The sequence below is a fragment of the Heloderma suspectum genome, chromosome 3 (genome assembly GCF_057233095.1).
Source record: "Heloderma suspectum isolate Gila_16-S chromosome 3, 16-S_ref, whole genome shotgun sequence".
Taxonomy (NCBI): Eukaryota; Metazoa; Chordata; class Lepidosauria; order Squamata; family Helodermatidae; genus Heloderma; species Heloderma suspectum.
Genome location: NC_139460.1, coordinates 174,175,675 through 174,192,535, shown reverse-complemented (window position 1 = coordinate 174,192,535; position 16,861 = coordinate 174,175,675). Strand labels below are relative to the sequence as shown.

Sequence of the window (16,861 nt, the reverse complement as noted above, 5' to 3'; positions counted from 1 at the left end):
TCATATCTCCCCTCAGTCTTCTCTTCTCAAGGCTAAACATGCCCAGTTCTTTCAGTCTCTCTTCATAGGGCTTTGTTTCCAGTCCCCTGATCATCTTTGTTGCCCTCCTCTGAACCCTCTCCAGCTTGTTTGCATCCTTCTTAAAGTGTGGTGCCCAGAACTGGACACAATACTCCAGATGAGGCCTAACCAGTGCTGAGCAGAGGGGAACTAGTACTTCCCGGGATTTGGAAGCTATGCTTCTATTAATGCAGCCCAAAAGAGCATTTGCCTTTTTTGCAGCCACATCACATTGTTGGCTCATATTCAGCTTGTGATCGACAACAGTTCCAAGATCCTTCTCGCTTGTAGTGTTGTTGAGCCACGTATCCCCCATCTTGTAACTGTGCATTTGGTTTCTTTTTCCTAGGTGCAGAACTTGGCATTTATCCCTATTAAATGTCATTCTGTTGTTTTCTGCCCAGCGCTTCAGTCTATCAAGATCACTTTGAATTTTGTTTCTTTCTTCCAAAGTATTCGCTATCCTGCCCAATTCTGTGTCATCTGCAAATTTGATCAGCATTCCCTGCACCTCCTCCTCCAAGTCATTAATAAAAATGTTGAAGAGCACTGGGCCCAGGACTGAGCCCTACGGTACCCCACTCGTTACCATGACCTCCCTCATGCGTTCTTTCGGCATGTGGGGCAGGTACTATGTGAAGCACCCTGAAGACTACTTGTATAGAGCACACTGTCATGATCCCAAACCACTAGGAGGGCTACCTCAAGTCTTATATTGATTGATTGATTGCATTTCTATACTGCTCCATAGCCCAAGCTCTCTGGGCAGTTTACAGAAGTTAAAACATTCAATACAATCTAAAAAGTTTAAAATCCATTTACAAAAAAAGCACATAAAAGCACACCAACAATATACACAAACAAGATATAACTAAAAACAACATTGTACGATCAGTCAAAACTAAAGACACATCTAGGGCTGATTAAAACTCATCATGTGCTGTCAAATGCCTGGGAAAAGAGATAGGTCTTAACCTGGCGCCTAAAAGATAATGTTGGCGCCAGGCAGACCTCATCAGGGAGCTTGTTCCACAGATGGGGGGCAACCACTGAGAAGGCCCTCTCCCTCACTGCTGCCTTCTGAGCTTCCCTTGGAGGAGGCATTTGGAGGAGGGCCTTAGATGCTGAAAGTAGTGTACAGGTAGGTTCCTTTTGGGAGAGGTGTGCCGTCAGGTATTGCAGTCCCAAGCCGTATAGAGCTTTATAGGTTAAAACCAGCACCTTGAATTGAGCTCGGAAGCACATAGGTAGCCAGTGCAAGTGGGCCAGAATTGGTCTTATATGTTTGGACCTTCTGGTCCCTGCTAGCAATCTGGCTGCTGCATTTTGCACAAGCTGCAGCTTCCAAACCGTCTTCAAAGGCAGCCCCACATAGAATACATTGCAGTAATCTAACTTGGAGAGTTGTTTCTATCCCTGAATAGGCACTACACTGTATACTGCCTAATCCAACAGCAGCAGCATTTATAAATGCTTCTGAGATTGTTTACAGTTGTACACATTCATCATCTTGGTGCAAATCATTATGACAATTCTGTGTTATTATCCCCATATTTCAGATGGTGCGGTTGAGGCTGAGATAATTTGTCTTGCGTATGGCCACCCAGTGGGTTCATGGCAGAGGCAAGATTTGAACTGAGGACTTTCCTGACTTGTAACTCAGTTCTTTAATTACTGCCCTACAGCAGCTCCATCTGCTTCTCACTGTAACCTTAACAGCCAAAAAGTGTGTGTGTATTTTCTTTAAATTAAAACAAACATTCCCAGAAATCCAGTTCTGTGCCAGCTCCCAAGCTACATGCTGTACATGATATATTCACAAACAAATACAGGATCTCTTTGGAAAATACTTTTACCCTACCTCCACATACAGTAAGGTCATGAGTGGGTTTGGGGCTTACATACACCCTTCTTATTTTTCACCCCCACTACACAGAACGCCTGGAGGCCCAGGGCTGCACTCTCAAATAAGTGCCTCTGAAACCCCTCTGCTCAAGCACTCTCATATACTTCAATGTTTCCTCATGAAAGGCCATCCTGGAGATTTAACCTATGAAGCACTTTGTTGCCATGTTCAAGACGAGTCTAGGCCTGAATTTCTCCCAAGCTGACAGGATCTGGGAATCCTGCCAAGGGGAGGGGATGGTGGAAATCGCTCCATGAACTGACCCATGAACTGATTGTGTTTGCCAATCTCTCTTTCCTGCCAAATTGATCGTAGACTTTTCTAAAGAGTGTGGTTTGTGACTCTGGAGTACCAAAGACCTTGTAAGGTCATATGCAAGAAACCAGCAAACCGACTACAAGAAAGAAAAACATCAATTTGTTTACTTAATTTGAATAAATTTGAAAAGTTGAGGAATTTACTCACACTTGCCAAGAAGATCCAAGAAGGAATATTGGCACCATAACTTTCAACATATTTCACTGGAAACACTGATTTCAGAAGATAAACTGAAGAGGCTGCATGCAGAGGGTGTTCTGAACTTGACCAGCATCTGAACATGCCAGGAGGGTCCTCCTACCCACTTAAGAGACAACCATTCCAACTGAGGTGACTGCCACACACCTTGAAATTTGCTCTTTTGCAGAGGACTACAAAGAGGTCAGGACATTTTTAAATTGCTAGCTTCCTGTTCTTCAATTCGATTGCTTTTCCATTCATCACGTTCTCTCTGCACCTGGAATTCACTGATCACAGAGATTGCTGCTATCACTCCTGTACAGAGAGTGCTACAGAGAGCTTGCTACTGTCACTCCTGTAACATTTGGGAGCTATATAAACAGATGACCTGACACAGCCTCCAACTATCAGCACCAGATCATCCTTGTCACTATAAGGCAAACTGTATAACTCCATCCTGCTTCCCTACATAAGATACCCTAAAAACATCTGTGGTGCAAACTTATCCAAGGTTGCAGCACGTGTTTATTGGCCCATTCTCCTGTCTTGCAAAGTATGTACAAGCATTTGCAATTGACAACATACAAGGGACTCCTGATATATTCAGGTGTTCACAAAAATTAGATAACAATACAAGGTACGTAGATGCACAGACCCAGCATTTCACTAGGACAAAAGAGAGTAAACTTGCTCCAACCCCACCAAATGCACTCTGAAGACAGTTTGCCCTGGCACAAGATATTAGCTGTGCTCTCATGTCCCTCCCAGAACCCATGTAAGAATTTATAGTTATAATTTTACAATGTACAACATTACATATGGTTCTGTTAAGCCCACTTCCCTCAGCACAACTCAGACAATGTTTCTCTTTAAACTCTGAACTAGTGCAATTAAAACCTATTGCCGTAATTTTTATTATCAGCACGGTTAGGGCGTTAGAATCCCTCAAAAGCAATCAAGAGGAAATGGACCAAGAGATTCCTATGCAAGGGGCTATTAGGAAAGACAGTACATATCAAGTGCCTAGTGCTCTGTCAGCTCTTAAACAGCCCTAGATTAGATTGTAATTACATTTAAATAGAGCTAAATACTCAGTGATGCGTAAGAAATCAAACACTCTAAAGGCCCTCTGGAAGTCAGTTGAGTCCTCCCATGAAATGTTGGCATCATGCTTGCTGCCAGTTGCATGTGAAACAAGCATATTGTGCTCAGCTTCTCAGGACTTGCTACGTCCAGCAAAAAATGAAAGCCTGAGAGCAAATGTTCATGGAGGTATATGGTGCTCAAATGGGATTGTACCTCTTTTGAATATCCATAGCGAATCTCTTGTTTGAAACCATCCCTGTGGCAAAATCTTCCTGTATGTGTCCCAGGCATTAGATGCTTTGGAATGAAGTTGCTTTCAAGAAAGTTATTATTATTAACTTTCTGAGGTGGTAGAATTTCATGGAGGCCTATACAGTGCATTCTGCTGAATGTGTGAACTCCCTCCAAGACAAAGCATCTGAAATATACATGGCTACCTGATACGACTTCTCTTATCATGATGATGAGAATCCAGCCCTATTCAGGCATTGAGAAAGGGGTTAAAATCAACACACGAGGAAAGCTCCAGCCCTGCCCCTCTCTCTAGGCATTTGTAGCCCTGTACTCATGGAAGGTGACTATCTGAAGAGGAGAGCTTCCTGTGTCTGTGCTGAAAAATCTGCATTCTGGCTTATGTGGACAGCCTCCATAAATACAGGAAGCTCTCTTCTTCAAACAGTCTCCCCCCAGAAGTAGAGGGTGACAAATGGATGAGGGAGAGGGGTGGGGCTGGAGGTCTCCTCTTCATGCATTGATTTTAACCCTTTTCTCAATGCCTGAATAGGGCTTGTCATTTATATCTGGCATTTGGCCCCTGAGCTGGGGTTACCGATCTTGCTAGGCTTGTTCATTTGCTTGCCTTTTAGGCACCAGAGTGCTCTCCAGCCCTTCGGAGGGTTCACTGTCCCATTTTCCCACCTCCCATCACCTCTACTCCACAGCCTAAGCTCCCCAACTCTGCTCACCAATGTCCTCAACACAGAGTTCCATTGGTGGTGATTTGCCTCTGTAGTTCTTCGCTCCCCATCCCTGCCGTTTTAGCACTGACCAAATCCTTCAGTAATGGCATTTTTTTCTCTCACAGACACAGGAGACGTGAAGCCTTGTGAAAAATATAGGAAAATTCAGGGATAATTTGTGAATGATATGGGAATTCTATAGGAATAATAATGATCTACTGAGTCCGCTCGACGTATCACTATGTTTGGATCCAACCCATAATAAGCATGTTTACTGTGAGTTGCTTTGGGCACAGTTTACTGTGGAAAAGCAGCATATAAATAAATTAAACTTAGATTTGGGTGATAGATAGCAGCTGGGGAGAGTTTTGGTGGGAAACTGGCACAGGGCCCTAGTCCAGATTGGGAGTACAGTGCAGGATCAGTTCCTCCTCAGCTACTTTTTCTTCAAAATAAAGGTGGTGTCATTAAGTACATTACTCACAATTTTAGTATATTGTAATATGTAGTTTGGCCCTCAGTAATGGTCCTCCATGCTGGCTGGGTAATTCTGGAAGTTGTAGGACTTTTTCTGTCTAAACATGTATAGGACTGTGACCTATGCATGCATAAGATCCCAGCTAGCAGGGTTGAGGATAGCCTTCACCAGAGAAACTGGAGAAATGGGATTCTACAGGCAGAACCCAATGGTGTGCTTACGCCCCCACTGATGCCCAACTTTTAGTGATCTATCAGAGAAGTCAAAGTGCAAAACAATTGCTTTTATTATGCAAACTACAGTTATACATCCCTACATCTGATTCCTTTATGCCCTGCTGATCCCTTCCGCCAGTGGTGGATCCCGCCAATTCCACTGAGCAAGCGGGACTCATCACTTATGCAAGGGAGATTTAGTGCTTCCTAGGGGAAGCCCCGAAATGAAAGAAAATGCTCATTTCTGGAAGGAGGCAGGTCAGAGGAGCTCCCTTATGTGAATGCCGCTGACCTTCCTCCTTCCAGAAACAAGCATTCCCACTCATTTCGGGTTGCCCTGAAAGCACTAAATCACCATTGCACAAGCGGTGGGGGCCACTCACACAACACTGGTGGGGCCTAAGACAGATTCAAACAGGGTTTACCTTCCATGGCTACCTCATTGGTCTGACCTCAATAGAAGGCAGCTGCTTACACCCTCATTGTGAATTTTGTGTGTGACGGTAACTCACTTGGCACTGGAGTAACATTAAAGCATAAAGATGCAACAAGATGTAGGCTTTATGCACTGCTGAAATGAACTGACCTTTTGCATGGCTCTCTGGAAAGCCAGTTCCATCATTCTGCACGATTCGGACATGAGCCTTGTTTCTTGGTTTGCCAAAGTTGTTTCCTGCAGGTCTGCATTCCCTTGAAGTCTCAGGAAGGTTCTCAAACAGTGTGTATCTTCTTCTGACATTCTGTGAGGGTCCATCTGAAACAAATTATTCAAAAACAGCTAATTGCTTTTATGTCACAGGTTGTTCATGTATCCAAAAGCAGACAAGAGATATTATCCTAGAGAAACCAAAAGGCAAAAACCTTGCTCTGTTCCAGCTAAGCAATTCTTATGTTCTTTAAATGTATTACATCAATTTTTGGCGGGCAAGTCAACCAGCAGCTATGAACCATGCTAGCTAAAAATGGAACCTTCATCTACTTCCCAAACTGAACTGCACCAGTATTATTTATATTTGGGGGAAGATAACATGTGAAAAAAGCTTCTGATGGTAAGTTAAAATTAATTTTTCTGAGGAAACCTCATGGAAGCCATAACGTCAGAAAAGGTTTTATTTATTTATTACATTTCTATATTGCCCATAGCTAAAGCTCTCTAGATGGTTCACAAGAGTTAAAGCCATAAAATACAACAATGTGATAAAACGTAATATCGTCTTTAAAACTACAAAATAAAACCAAACCAAAATCAAAGCCAGCAACAGTATAAAGATATAAAAACGCAATGGCACATTTAAAAACAGCAAAAACTGGTGGACTAAAATGCCTGGGGGAATAAAAAGGTCTCCACCTGGTTTGAAACTCAACATTAAAAAAACTAAGATCATGTCATCTGGCCCTATCACTTCCTGGCATATAGAAGGGGAAGAAATGGAAGCAGTGACAGATTTTACTTTCTTGGGCTCCAAGATCACCGCAGATGGTGACTGTAGCCATGAAATTAAAAGACGCTTGCTCCTTGGGAGGAAAGCTATGGCAAACCTAGACAGCATAGTAAGAAGCAGAGACATCACCTTGCCGACAAAGGTCCGTCTAATCAAAGCTATGGTTTTCCCAGTAGTAATGTATGGCTGTGAGAGCTGGACTATAAGGAAGGGTGAGCGCCGAAGAATTGATGCTTTCGAACTGTGGTGCTGGAGAAGACTCTTACGAGTCCCCTGGACTGCAAGGAGGTCAAATCAGTCCATCCTAAAGGAAATCAACCCTGACTGCTCATTGGAAGGACAGATACTGAAGCTGAAGCTCCAATATTTTGGCCACCTAATGCGAAGAGAAAACTCCCTGGAAAAGACCCTGATGCTGGGAAAGACTGAAGGCAAAAGGAGAAGGGGACGGCAGAGGATGAGATGGCTAGATAGCATCATGGATGCAATGAATATGAACTTGAGCACGCTCCGGGAAAGAGCGCAGGACAGGAAGGCCTGGCGTGCTATGGTCCATGGGGTCACGAAGAGTCGGACACGACTGAACGACTGAACAACAACAACAACCTGGTTCCAAAAAAACTACAATGCAGGTGCCAGGCAAGCCTTTCTAGTGTCATTCTACAACGATGGTGCCACAGTTAAAAAGTCTCCCTCCTTAGTAACCACCAGCCTCATTTCATTTGGCAGCAGAACCCAGAGGAGGGCCTTTGAAGATAATCTTAGGTTCAAGCAGGTATATATGGGAGGAGACAATCCTTTAGGTAACTGAGTCCCAAGCAGTTTAGGACTTTGAATAATAATACCAGCACTTTGAATTGGGGCTGGCAATGGACTGGAAGCCACTGCCATTCACAAAGCACATGTAGCTGTCAGAAAGGGAAAAGAAAAGGTAGGGGTGACGTGGAGGCTGAGGGTTGAAAAACAGCTGAGGGTTAGCAATACCAGGGACTGCGGACAGTTTGCAAACAAAAGGGGCACAATTTATTCAAGAATTATCATGTGGAGAGTTCTGGACATTGAGAACAACTGTGTGAACCAGACCTCAGAGTTCTTTCTCTAGCATAATAAGAAATCTTACTCATGCAAAATACAAAACAGGAGAGCAACCACCATGTCCTGAGATTCACAGTGCCATTCTGTTTCCTGTTCTAGATAACTACATACAGTTTTCACTTTTGTGTATGGTTTCACATGTGGTTAGAGTATTATAAACCAAGACCTCAACACACAAAATCGCCCAGAAGCAGTGAACTAGGCTATAGCTCAGGGTGAATTTAATGCAAAATATGGCTTTCAAAAATACTGTAAGGAGGGCATCATTGTAACATTTCAAACGTTTAATGAAACTACACAATTTAAAAAATGTTACCACTTTGCAGGTGGCTTGGGGGGGGGGGGCTTTTAAATTCGTCCAGCGAGTTGAAAAAGTGAAGGGTGGGACTAAGACAGAAACTAGATGCAATGGTGCTAAACCCACTGGGTCTGCTGCTAAATGTATATGAAGCAAGGTGTGTAGGTAGAGGGTACGAAAGCACCACATGAGCAAGTAGGAGGTGGGAAACAATTCCTCCACTCACCCATGCTTTTCATTCTCTAACCACTGAACCTCAGGTAGGATTTTTCTTCCCAGTGAAGCTCCAAAATTGGAAGTAGTCTCTCACCAGAAGAAAAACAGCTGGATTCAGTGGTTCTTGAAAGCTTGCACAATTTTTTGTGTGATTTTTTTGGTTGGCCTAATAAAGGTATTACAGCAATATGGATTTTGGAAATTTTCTTATGGTCAACACAGCTTCCTTTGCTTTTTTTGTGATACAAACCCACTGACGTTCATGTCACTGAAAACTTTACAGTATTGTTACATTTCTGTCCAAAAATCATCATCTGCTGACCAAAAATCAAAAACATTGCCTAATTAGTAGGTGCTTAAGTGTGCGGTGTCCAAATGAACCTGAACCACTTTAAAATGGGATGTCCAGTGGACCTAAACCCTTAGACATAAAAAGTGGTAACCAGTTCAAAACTAAATGTAAAGCTTCAGAAGATCTTTCAATCCTAGACAGGCAGGTGAGAGAATGACTGGGTTCACACAACCTGATAATCCACACTCACAGGTTGAGTATGGGTTGAGTGTAGGTTGTCACTGAACTGTGCATGAGTTATCATGCTGTATGAACCCAGCCACAATAACAAACCATGATGGTTTGTTAACTGCGAACAACCCACAGTTCACAACCCAACAACAAACTATGGGTTCTCTTCATGGGTTGTTCGTGGTTAACAAACCATGGTTTGTTAGCACGGCTGGGTTCAGACAACACAATAACCCACATTTCAACAACAACCCATGGTTCAATGACGACACTCAACCCACACTCAACCCATGAGTGTGGGTTATCATGTTGAGTGAACCCAGTCAGTGTGACCTAGTTCACACGTGACGATAACCCAGGTTGAGTGTGGCTTGTCAATGAATAATAGATTGTTGTTGAACAACCCAGCGTTCATAACCCAACAATAAACCATGGGTTTTCTTCCTCTGTTGTTTGTGGTTAACAACTAATAGTTAAACTATAGTGCAGGGTTCACATATAACAACAACTCACGATTCAACAACAAGCATACGCAACCCACAGGGCTTGTTCACACGATCAGCACAGCCCATCGTGGCTTATTTAAGGCAACCCCATGGCACGGGATTGCCATGAGTTGTCATGTCATCCAAACCTAGGTGTTTCAGGGTTAAATAACCATACAAAAGACCACGGGTTATTTGAAAGCTGTTTAATCCTCAAATGACTCTGGCCAGGTTCAGATGACATGACAAATTATGGCAAAATGATGGCCAGCATGCATCACAACCTATGGCTTAATTAACCTGGTGCCGAAAAGATAACAATGTTGGAGCCAGGTGGGCCTCATCAGGGAGATAATTCCATAATTTGGGGGCCACCACTGAGAAGGCCATCTCCCTTGTTGCCATCTTCCGAGCTTAGAATCATAGAATAGTAGGGTTGGAAGGGGCCTACAAGGACATCGAGTCCAACCCCCTGCTCAATGCAGGAATCCAGGTCAGAGCATCCCTGACAGATGGCTGTCCAGCCTCCTCTTGAATGCCTTCTGTGTGGGAGAGCCCACTACCTCCCTAGGTAATTGGTTCCATTGTCGCATTGCTCTAACAGTCAGGAAGTTTTTCCTGATGTTCAGCTGGAATCTGGCTTCCTGGAACTTGGGCCCATGATTCCGTGTCCTGCACTCTGGAATGATTGAGAAGAGATGCTGGCCTTCCTCTCTGTGACAACCTTTCAAGTACTTGAAGAGCGCTATCATATCTCCCCTCAGTCTTCTCTTCCCAAGGCTAACCATGCCCAGTTATTTCAGTCTCTCCTCATAGGGCTTTGTTTCCAGTCCCCTGATCATCTTTGTTGCCCTCCTCTGAAACCTCTCCAGTTTGTCTGCATCCTTCTTAAAATGTGGTGCCCAGAACTAGACACAGTACTTCAGATGAGGCCTAAGCACTGCTGAGTAGAGGGGAACTAGTACTTCCTGGGATTTAGAAGCTATGCTTCTATTAATGCAGCCCAAAAGAGCATTTGCCTTTTTTGCAGCCACATCACATTGTTGGCTCATATTCAGCTTGTGATCGACAACAGTTCCAAGATCCTTCTCGCTTGTAGTGTTGTTGAGCCACGTATCCCCCATCTTGTAACTGTGCATTTGGTTTCTTTTTCCTAGGTGCAGAACTTGGCATTTATCCCTATTAAATGTCATTCTGTTGTTTTCTGCCCAGTGCTCCAGTCTATCAAGATCACTTTGAATTTTGTTTCTGTCTTCCAAAGTATTAGTTATCCCGCCCAATTTTGTGCCATCTGCAAATATGATCAGCATTCCCTGCACCTCCTCCTCCAAGTCATTAATTTATAATCTGCTCCAGAATTTTGATTGATTTATAATCTGCTCCAGAATTTTCCCAGGAATTGATGTCAGACTGATTGGTCTGTAGTTCCCAGGTTCCTCCTTTTTGCCCTTTTTGAAGATAGGGACAACATTACCCTCCTCCAGTCATCTGGCACTTCACCTGTCCTCCAGGATTTCTCAAAGATAAACTACAATGGTTCTGAGAGCTCTTCTGCCATTTCCTTTATTACTCTAGAATGCAGTTCATCTGGCCCTGCAGATTTGAACTCATTCAAAGTAATTAGGTGTTCCTTGACCATATACCTATCGATCTCAAGCTGCAATCCTGCTCCTTCAGCCTGTACTTCACCTTTGCCGGGGTGGGTGGGGTCATAGACCCTCTTTTGGGAGAAGACTGAGCCAAAGTAAGAATTGAGCACCTCTACCTTTTCTTTTCCTCTGTTATCATTTATATATCTGGCTTCCCTCGGTGGAGGCAGCCAGAGGAGGTCCTTAGATGTTGAGAGTAGTATACGGGTAGGTTCGTTTCGGGAGAGGTGCTCCGTCAGGTATTATGGTCCCAAGCTGTGTAAGGCTTTATAGGTTAAAACCAGCACCTTGAATCGGGCTCAGAAACATACAAACATACATCTTATATGTTCGGACCTTCTGGTCCCTGCTATCAATCTGGCCGCCACATTTTGCAGGGGTGTAGCTGGGCCACCAACCAAAGTTGGTAGGAGGCACTCCATGTCACTGAGGCCACCTGAGCCTCAGGTGACAAAGATGGCTCAAGGAGAACCCCCAAGCTATGAACCTGCTCCTTCAAGGGGAGAACAACCCCATCCAGAACAGGTTGAGCACCCTCCATCTGGTCAGAAGAACCACCCACCAACAGCATCTGTCTTGTCTGGATTGATATGAATGGAGGATAGGTCTACCAGTGGCCAATTCTAAACCTTTTTAGAAGGTTTAGAAGGTTTTAAAACCATCTAAGCTAGCAGCCATTCTTTGTTTCCATACGTTAAATTATGCATTGTGTGAAGAAATATTTCTTCTTGCCAATCCTGTACCTACTTCTAGTCAGTCAGCTTAGAAAGCAGAATACCAGAGGAAGCTGCAGCTGCACAGCCAAGGCAGGATATCGGGGTGCAGGTCTGGGGCACCAGGATTCTGAAGGCCCCCAAGTGACCCCCTGAACTTGTGTTGGCAGCTCTTCCTTCCTCTCCTTGCATGACCCCAGCTGCAGGTTTGCCCAGCCAGCTGTAAAAGAAATCACCATAGCAGCCAGCTGGGCGCGCCTGTTCTACGGTGCACCATTTTTAAAAAACACCACATCTTTCTTAACGTTTTTAATTATCTGAACCAATCAGATGATGCTGCCTTTGGGAGACATGGCCAATGGGGGCACAAGAGCAACATAAAGACTGCCCCTTCACCACTCCTGAAGGGAGTTGTAGTCCAAAACATCTGGCGGGGACCAGGTTGGCCTAGATCAACAAGCCAGACCAGCTTCACTGGGTGCTCCAAAGTTCCAATACTGATAGGCAGAGAAAACTATCTCCTCTCACCATCCATTCATAATTTTATCAGCCCTTGTCATGTCTCCACTTCATAAGGGTTTTCCACCAAAACTATGAGACTGAAACTCCCTAGGTTTTCTACATAGCAAGGTGCACCAAAGCCATTTTATCTGCCTTTGCGTACCCTTTTCAGTTCCCTATTTTTATTAGATGGTGCAACCAGAGCCGTTCATCATATTTGGTACGTGGCCATGGCACAGACTTACATAACAGAACTATGCTTTCTGTTCTGTGCTGCTGGGAAAGTCAAAAAGAGAAAATGAAAAAACTGAAATGAGTTTTATAAATTTGTTTTCTGTTTCTAGTTTCTACCGTGTCAGTCAATGTAGAAAGATGTTAATTCTGCTCTCTCCATTAGCAAATATAGCAGAGTTCTGGAGGATGTGGTATTAGTGCATGCAAATCACATTCGAAACAATATCTTGGTCACTATATTAATTTTATAGGAGTTGCGCTGCGACAGTAAGACACTGTGATTAACCCAACACTGCACAACTTGTGACCTGCTGAGCCAAATTCAGCCCACCAGGCAACCACTCAGTAAACCTCCAGTTCTTGCTGGCTGTCTAGGACTTCCCAGATGGACAGGGCATAGTAAGCATGGTGTACGCCAGAGTATATGAATGGTGGCCTGCCTTCAGCAGATGGATATGCAACTGATCAGATAGTTTAAAAATAGTGGTAAACCTAAACCCAAATTTTGAATTTGATTATCTGGATAATCAGAATCACCTGCTGCAAATGACCACGGTTAGAAACAGGGTTTTTTTTAATTAATCAGATTAGGAAAGAGTACTAACATAAGGCCAACCTCATGCATTGTGGGATAAATCCAGTGGGCTATGCAAACTCATCAGTAATGGGCTGCATTGGGAGTTGTATATGCATAAGCTCCTATGTTGGAAAGAAAGCCTGAAGACAGACATAAGAAATGTAAGTATAGAAAGATTTCTGACAATGAAAACAGATATATTTGACAATTCCACATTCGCAGTACTGCTTTACCAAAGCGAATTCCCTTCCCAAGAACCGGGAGATTTAATTCTCTTGGTTTGTGGTGGCCCGTTAACCTAGACAGAATATATATGACGCAACTGTCAAGTCACTCCTTCTAGTATATTAGTACTCGAACTAAATTGCAGCAGTCTAGCTGCGCATACAGTGGCTTAAATGGTTTGTTAATGGAAGTGTGAATGAAGAAATCCTTGCAGCCCAATCCTATGCATGACATACAAACAGAAGAGCATCCTTGCTGGATCACACCTATTGCCCACCTAGTTTAGCACCCAATTCTTCACAGTGGAGAGCCAGATGCTTCTGGGAATCCCACAACAGTAGGAAGGGAACAGATTCCCCATTGGCAGTTCCCTAGCAACATGTACATGACCACTGAACAAGAAATTCCATTTAGCTATCATGGGTAATGCTCACTCAGAAGTACATCCCACTAAGTTCAATGAGGTTTACTCCCAAGGAAGTGGGCATAAGATTGGTTCTTCATTAATCAGGTTGGTCAATAATAGTGATACTGCTCAATACTGGACAGTTGACTATCCAGTAGATTGTCTACATTATGATTATCAGAAATTCTGTACTACTAAAAAGTCATTAAGATATTAATACATTTGTGAAGCTCACAGTTTCAAATGAAGTGATTTGTATCAGACCACAAATTGATATGAGAGAGAGACACACACACACAGAGAAAGAATCAGAAACCTGATTGAACCACATTTATTTCCAACTCAGAACTGATTCATTGACTCTGAACAGAAAAGACCCAATAGGTAAAATCCAGCCAAAGTTAAGCCATTTCCCCATTAATTTTGATGTGAGAGATTAAAACAAATGCTTAATTCTCCCACTGAAATCAATAGGACATAAAAGTGTTGAACTTTGGCTGAATCTTTGTACCACCTTAAAAACTAACTTACGTTAAGATCAAGGGCTCTTGGAGACTAGAGTCAACTTTGTCAGATGCTGAAACAGACTTAACAGCAGCAAGCATATTAGGGCAGTCCATTTCAAAGGAATCACCTTCGTAGACTCTTCACATTTATACTTTTATTTAAAGCAAGCTGTATAATGTCTTGAGGGCAAAGGCCTTCTGCAATACTTACACATACTGTATATCTCTATGAGGCATTACTGCCTGCACAACCAAGTAACTTTTTGTTTCATCAAGATCTGAAAAAGAGAAACTCAACCCCAAAATTTGCTTCTACCTCTGGGGAAGATAAAAGCAAACATCAGCCTCCAACTTCCTTTGAGAAAGTTGAGAACACTAAACTGAAAAAAGCAAACTCAACCAGTGCACGGGGTAATTTCCAAGAAAAAAAAGCTCTTTTCAGCCCAAAAGCATAAACCACACTGCAAACTGACTCCTCCCTCCAATCCTCTACCCCAGCAATTCTAGTATAATATGTATTGTGCTGCCCACAATAAAACCGTATTTGTTTGCAAGCTTTCTGTGGCCTGTTGCGCTTGGGGTTTTCTCTTTCAGAGATGAGATAATGAGGCATTGCTGGCATACCTCAAGAAACAGAAGCAGCACTACTATTTTCCCAAGTTCCAAAGATAAAACTTTTGAATAGATGCCAGTCATAAAAGGCTATTTATTTCTCAAAGTGAATCTCTATTTCTCTGCAGTAGGAAACATCTTCAATCCATTTTCCTTCTACATTAAGGTTACTACTTCCATATCAGAGGCACAATCTCCATCCTGCAACCAATCACAAGTATATTGAAGGTGACTGCTGCCCGGAGCTTGAATTTGGTATACATGGTTTCAGAACTTACCAGAGTGCCTTACCTGAGACTTTTTCAAAACAGTCACATTTCTGGCTGGGGAATGCTGGGAGTTGTAGGACTTTTTTCTATCTAAACATGCATAGGATTGTGCCCTAAAATCCCTTAACTTTCCCATTCTCAAATTCTCTAAGTAATTTATCACCAAGAGCATTGTTTATAGTGGCAACCATGTCTCTCTTGAAGTTTCTAATCGCAAGTTATCAAGCTCATGTACAAAAAAAAAACAAAAACTTAAGGCTTTTGTATCCTTAAATCTCTCAGAGTTTCCCAGTTTAATGGAGATTGTTCACAGCTTTGGAACTGGACACATCATTTCAATATTAAGAGCAAGCAAAAGCTCAAGGTTATAACCATCAACACAACTGAGGACCACTTCACAAGATTGCATAAAATCAGCCACAAAATTATTCCATTTACATGTGCCAGACTAAATAATGGTCGACCTTGAATGAGAGGTTATAAACAGAACTGGACATAGTACTCTGAGGGGTTCCATACATACACCTCGAGCAAACTTCATGATCGCCATTCCCCTCTGCTAAAGTTTTGCAGCTTACAACACATAGGTGCCCGCCGTTACACACTGTGACACCAATTAAACAATGGTGATGACCTCATGGTCCTACTTTCACACTGCCTGTTGTTGTGTGCTGCTGCAACCCAGTACCTGTCCTGATGTAATCCTGGGCCTCATACACCCATTCTGTGCAAACATCCAGATCCTGCGCAGTGTGAGCTAGAAATTCAAACTCCACTTTATTAATATTAGGAATAATTCAAAATTTGGAGCATCTACTACTCCAACAACAACCTGACTGCAACTAGTGTCAGGGAAATAAACTATCTCACAGAATTTAAATATAAAAATTGGTCCACTCCTAGCAAAAGATGCAGGCAATCTGCAAGCATTAGACTCTACCAGTGGAAGAGGGAGTGGAGACCTCAGACAAAATGGTCCTCTCCTCAATGGTTTCTTGTTTTTGATTTTGTTTTTTTTCCTGATTGATAACAAACTGAGCAGGTCCTTGCAAAGATCGACAGAGGCGAGAGCGTGCAACCATCCGGAGAGCCAATTCGCAAATGAAGAGAGAAAGTCTCTCCCGATTCCTTTCCTAAGAGATGGCCAAATTAGTGGTGAATCCAGGGAGCAAACCGCAAAGGCGCAGTGAGGACCCGTCTTCTTCCCGCGATCATCCTTCTTGGGAATCTCCTTCGATGGTCTCAAGATCTCAGGACTGGGGACCAACTTTCCAAAAGGCGCGACCGCAGCAACGACGGGCGGATCAGGCACCTGCCGCTCCCTCCCTTCCCAACGCCTTACCTGCGCTCTGAAGTAGAGGAACAAGGCCACGCTGCAGATCACCTGTCCCAAACCCAGGAGCACCAGCGCGGCCAGGAGGGATCTGGAGGCGGACGGGGAGTGGGACTGGGCGGGCGCCCCGCCTGGCGCCTGGAGCGGCGGAGGCGGCGGGGCGCACTCGTGGGCGGCGCTGGCGCCCAGGTCTTCGGCGCCGCGCAAGTACTTGGAATAGTCTCGGCTGGCGCGCCGCATCTCCAAGCGCTCCCGCGACACGCAATCCAGACCGGTGAACAGCCGGGGCGCGCCTGCCGCGCTATTTATCAACTCGGCCGGGGGCAGCAGCCAATCGGACGTCTCCTCCGCGGCGGCGGCGCCGCCCCCGCCGAAGCTCTAAGCGCCGCCCGCGGCAGAGAGGACGGCGGAGCGCCACGCGGGGGTTGCTCGCCTGCGGCGGAGCGGGGACGCGAGGGCGCCCTTTCGCCGGCAGGTCTCGGTGCTTTCGCGCGGGCCGGGCAGAGCCGCCTTGCCTATTAAAAGCGCAGCGGCAAGGTCAGAGTGAGAAGGTGCCGCAGACTTGGGAGTAAGCC

General features: G+C 44.1%; 1 protein-coding gene across 1 annotated transcript in view; it reads right to left on the bottom strand.

The window, feature by feature from the left end:
* Positions 1-16,535, bottom strand: part of TNFSF11 (TNF superfamily member 11) — a 28,654-nt gene extending 12,119 nt beyond the window's left edge. Inside the window, exons 1-2 of the mRNA XM_084844927.1 lie at positions 16,296-16,535; positions 5,789-5,956 (exon numbers count right to left, since the gene is read on the bottom strand). Of these exons, the coding sequence (XP_084701053.1) occupies positions 5,789-5,956; positions 16,296-16,526 (399 nt within the window). The 5' untranslated portion in view covers positions 16,527-16,535. The remainder of the gene's footprint in view (positions 1-5,788; positions 5,957-16,295) is intronic.
* Between the last annotated feature and the right edge of the window lie 326 nt (positions 16,536-16,861).